Here is a 5,000-nt window from a genome sequence, read left to right as displayed (position 1 = left end):
CGAATAAATTGAAAATCAAATTCCTGAATACAAATCAATTAAAAGAAGAATGTGTGCTAGCGAGATCGATAACACTGTGTATATCAATGCATTACAGAATCCGTAGAATGCGTATGAATGTGCATTAGGTGCTTGTCTACAGTAACCACAGAGGTTAACTTTTTTATTCGCATTTTTCTTGCCAGGGTCCCAGTTATCATTAGTACACAGCGCGTTCAGTAAGTCGGCTTTATACCTAACCGCTCTCCCACCGTCCATATATTAGCACTCCGATTTATTGAAACGCCGCGGGAGTTCAAGAGAGGCCATCATATTTACATGTTTTATAGATTTCAAAGCTGCCTCCGAAACAGTGGACTATGCACAACATTCCTGATAGCCAAGTCCACGTGAACAGCAAGGGCTACAAGGGTTGGGTCTCCATAATTAGTAGAACATGACAGGACTGTGTGGATGTCCTAGACCTCTTCAACTATGTGAATGTGTTCGCAGAGTATCATTCGGCGACTACACCGCCATACATAGCAACGAGGTCAAGTTGTTGAAAAAATGCACTGACCAAAGTCCGTAAAGAAGCAAAGACGTTCGCCCAAAGTGTCAAATGGTATAAAGCTAAACTTATTCTTATTAGCGATGGTCCCGACTCTCCTCTTTTACATTTCGGAGAATGCTACAGAAGAATTAGTTTCAACCAAGAACTACCTCGCGTCAACAGTTTCCAAGACCAGCGACCACAAACCAAAAATCAATGGAAGAGAAGTTACGTCAGTCGTCATGCAGTTCCTCTGAAGACCCTTGTGGAGGCACCTATCTATATCCCGCAGGACGGAACTCCGTATACGCAACGCCTCAAAGTTGCTCGTCCTTCTGGTTTTGGATCTGAACCCTGGCCACTAGTAGTCACTAGTAGACTCGATGGTTTTGACAGAAGAGAACCGAAGGCATCCACTGGGTTACCGCTGTTATGACCATACTCTGCACTTACTTCCACAACATCCAATCGACCTAAGGGCACCAGTTTGGCTCTAAGCTCCGAGACGTGTATGAAGATTACCTGAATACAAGTATAAGAATGCCTTATCATATAACTCATTCCCATAAATGCCCTGTTAAAAGTCATAAAAATGCCTCTTGCACCCGTCCCTTACCCTCGGGCCCTTGCTCCATGACGATCCTGCAGGCGGCGAAGAGGTTGACCTGTGCGTTGTAGATCGAAAACTCGACAAAGACGGCCCTTGTGCGCTCGTCCATCCAGCCGTCCTTCTCCAGCTGTTCTATTTTCGCTATGAGACTTTCCTTGCTGCCTTTTAGCTTGACGAGGTATCTGTGAAGGAGAGGAATAGATGGGAGACCAGAGAGGAAGTACAGTACCTAGATAAAGGAATTTTGAAGCTGTGGGTATGATACGTCAGAGAGAGAAAGAGTAAGAGGAAAATGAGGAGGAGGAGGAGGAGGAGGAGGAAGAGGAGGAGAAGGAGGAGGAGGAGGAGGAGGAGGAGAAGAAGAAGAAGAAGGAGGAGGAGGAGAAGTAGAAGTAGAAATGGAAGTAGAAGAAGAGGGGGAGGTGGGGAAAGAGAAAAGGGGAAAAAAAGAATTAAAGGAAAGGAAGACACCAAGACAAGAACACCCAAATAGAGTCACAAACCCATTTCTTATCAAAAACTCACCCTCCCGCCCCGTACACGTCCACCGACCCCCAGAAGGGGACGCCCTCCACCCAGAGGCGCCGCGGGTAAGTAAAGTGTATTCCTCTCTTCTTCTTCCTCTCTCCGGCTTCACCCCACCCGACCCTCTTCTCCCTCTTCTCCTCGTCCACGATGGAGGACTTGTCTCGGCACTCGTTGGTCGGCTTGCGGCGGATGCTGGAGCTTGGAGTCTGGGGGGGGGGGGGGGGGGGGGGGGGGGGGGGGGAGGGGGGGGCATCACAATTAGGTTTTCAAAGGAAAATATTTAATCTTATTTCTTTTGATGATAATATAATAACATCATACTTTATAGGGCACATATCTAATACGCAATGGAACCCCCATATGACTCACTTTCATTGTCTTCGACGTTGCGTAACCAACGTAACCACCCAGCAACAATGTGACGCATGTGAGTGTTCTTGGTGTTGTCATTCGTGTTCATGCTGTTCTATTCTACCTCGGTAGTTATTATTCATTAAAATCTCCTCCAGAAACACGACTTTCAGCCAGTGGTAGAAGTACGAACAGTTCTGAACCTGAAAATCAAATAAAAATCGAAAATGAGGGTGTTTTTTTTTCGTGTGGAGGGAGGGGGTTGAGACAAGCCATAAGGAAGAGAGACAAGACCACGACACGAACTCACATCATGGAGGTTGATATCCGGGGAATACGTTTCGAGAGACGCCAAGACGAAGTTGTTTGTGAGTTCTTCCGTCATGAAAAAGCTGTTGGGATCCCTGTTCCCGTAGCTGAGGATGAGGACGATCCAGATGAAGAAGGAGTAAGCGCCGACGTCGTAGATGATGTCCCACATCTTGATCTCCTTCTTGCGTTGGTCTCGCGCGGCCTTCAGTTGGGTGCCGTCCACCGGCTTGTACTCTATCTTCTTCTTCACTCGTTCCTCTGGGGGGAAAGGGGGTGGGGGTGGAGAAGGGGAGTTGATTACGAAGGTGGGAAGGAGAGATTGCGATGGCATGAGGGACAGGCGAGGGGGGGAGGGCATTGTCATGAGCATTGTCATGAACCGGACGGATAGAGGGAGAGAAATGAAAGGTCTAAAACATATATGAGTGGAGAAATAGTGAGAATGAGAGTGTAACGGGGAGGAAAACCTTGATTCACATTTCTGGTGAAACAATCATCTAGTGATGTGTCACCATAACCCAGTCCCTATGGCTAACCCCGAAAACGCCACAACGGAATAAAGCCAGGCCTACTTGTTCCCAAGGCGTGCATCCACTCCTCATCTTCGCCCAACTCGGGGTCTCTCTCGTCGTTCTCGGCGTCGTCTTCCTCCTCGTTGGGCGACTTGAAGACGGCGCTGAAGATCATGGCCATGATGAACACCTGTCCAAGAATTGAAAATAGCTCTTAATAGATGGATAGATGGATTTAAATACAGTTAATTAGATAGACAGATAAACTGATAGAGAGACAGACACAGATAAACAGACGGAAATGCACGCACAAACACACACACAGCCGCATTCCCACAAACACATCCAAGCCAAACGAAGCCAAGAGACCCGCACACCCACAGCCACCCGCGCTCCCAACCCCAACCCACAACGGACGAGCGGGCGCCGACCTTGATGGGCTGAGTGAGCAGGACGGAGGTGAAGAAGGAGACGAAGAGGGCGCTGAGCCACTTGGCCGTCCGCTCCTCGCCGAAGGTCACGCCGTACGCGAAGGTGAAGAACCCGCCGGCGCCGATGGACAGGATGGCCACCAGCCACGCGATGTACAGCATCCACCTGCGGAGGCGAAGGCGAAGGCGAGGCTGGAGACCACGGCAGTTTCGATAGGTGTATGGGGATGGAGGGGGGAGGGGGAGGGGAGGGGTGGGGAAGGGGGAGGGGAGGGGAAGAAGGAGAGGGGAGGGGGAGGGGGAGGGGAAGAAGGGGAAGGGGAAGAGATAGGGGGAAGGGAAGAGATAGGGGTAGGGGTAGGGGTAGGGGAAGAAAGGGAGGGGGAGGGGAAGAAGGGGAAGAGGAAGGAGAAGGGAAAGACGGGGAATGGGAAAGATGTGGAATGGAGTTGCGTTTGGAAGAAAATTTGGAGGTCATTGCAATGAGACGATTGGTGGTTGCTGTAAAATCCGAATGAAAATTGGAAGCGACAAAAATGGAGAAATAAATGGGAGGTGGGAGTAAAGAAATGAGTTGGGGAGTGAAGCCAAAGAAATAAGATGGAGGTGGTTGATGTAAAAGAGAAAAAGTATGAAATGGGGAGTGTGCTGTCATGGGTGTTATTTTTATGATTACTGTTTCTTTATCCTCTTAGTTATTGATCAGTGTCGAGGGCAAGCAGTTTTTATATTTAATTTGAACTTTAGATTGGAAAGATATTACATCACAGCATTTGGAAATATATCTACTCAAAGAAGCTAGAAGGAAGCCCAGAGAAATAGAAAAAGAGAGAGATGAAGTAGTATACAGAAAGGAAGAAGACGAAAATGAATGACATCACACAGCCTTCCTAAGGAAAATGATCGAAGCAAAGGAGATGAGGACCACAACCAGGACTCTCACCACGGCAGCTCCTTCCTCTTCTTCTTGGTGATCTTCGGCTTCGGTCGCGAGTCCTTCCCGGCCTCCCCCGACTCCGCCCGCACCTGGGGGTCGGCCTCCCCCTTGAGGCGCCTCCACTTCATCTTCTCCTCAGCCTCTCGCTTCTTCTCGGCTCCTGAAGGGCAAGGTTAGGGTAGCACTTCGGTAGAGGGGGGCGGGGGCGGGGGGGAATCAGGATTGTGTGAGTGGCTTTGTGTGTGTGTGTGTGTGGTAGGGGTTGTGTGTGCGTGTGTATTCGTGTGTGTGCATGTCCGTGTGCGTCTGTGTGTGCGCGTATTGTACGTCGTTACATACTTTCACATAGATATGGACAAAAAGTGTACACACGCAAATAGATAACCCAAAGAAACACGAAATCATGTACACGCCCTCGACCCCATTTACTCACGCTGTTTATCCATGGCTTTCTGAATCCTAGAGACTCTCTTGTACTTCGGAGATACTTTGCGGAAGAGCTGTATGATAATGAGGGTGGGCGGGAAGGTCACCAGGTTGGAGATGAGACCCACGCCAATCTGTGAGGAAAGGGAATAGGGGATATAGATACATAAGCGATACATAAATGATACATAAATGATACATAAATAATACTTAAACTGTGGGGGTTGTTGGTGAGCGGAAGGAGGAACAGTGGATATGTAAACAGAGGGAGTTGACGGTGAGCAGGGAAGGGAAGAAGGGGGAAGGTGAGAGATAGAGAGAGAAAGAGAGAAAGAGAGAGAGAGAGAGAGAGAGAGAGAGA

At 48.8% G+C, this 5,000-nt stretch overlaps 1 protein-coding gene across 1 annotated transcript in view; it reads right to left on the bottom strand.

Annotated features, from left to right (window-relative positions):
- LOC122265455 (uncharacterized) overlaps positions 1–5,000 on the bottom strand; it is a 40,650-nt gene that overhangs the window by 6,075 nt on the left and 29,575 nt on the right. The window contains 9 exon segments of the mRNA XM_086541939.1: positions 1,149–1,324; positions 1,668–1,849; positions 2,004–2,128; positions 2,131–2,224; positions 2,332–2,591; positions 2,906–3,035; positions 3,277–3,442; positions 4,220–4,373; positions 4,647–4,773. Of these exon segments, the coding sequence (XP_086398065.1) occupies positions 1,149–1,324; positions 1,668–1,849; positions 2,004–2,128; positions 2,131–2,224; positions 2,332–2,591; positions 2,906–3,035; positions 3,277–3,442; positions 4,220–4,373; positions 4,647–4,773 (1,414 nt within the window).

Source organism: Penaeus japonicus, unplaced genomic scaffold (genome assembly GCF_977035675.1).
Source record: "Penaeus japonicus unplaced genomic scaffold, GWHDUDI00000001_assembly GWHDUDI00000011, whole genome shotgun sequence".
NCBI lineage: Eukaryota > Metazoa > Arthropoda > Malacostraca > Decapoda > Penaeidae > Penaeus > Penaeus japonicus.
Note: the sequence above shows the minus strand (reverse complement) of the source record. Positions and strands in the feature narration are given on the sequence as shown.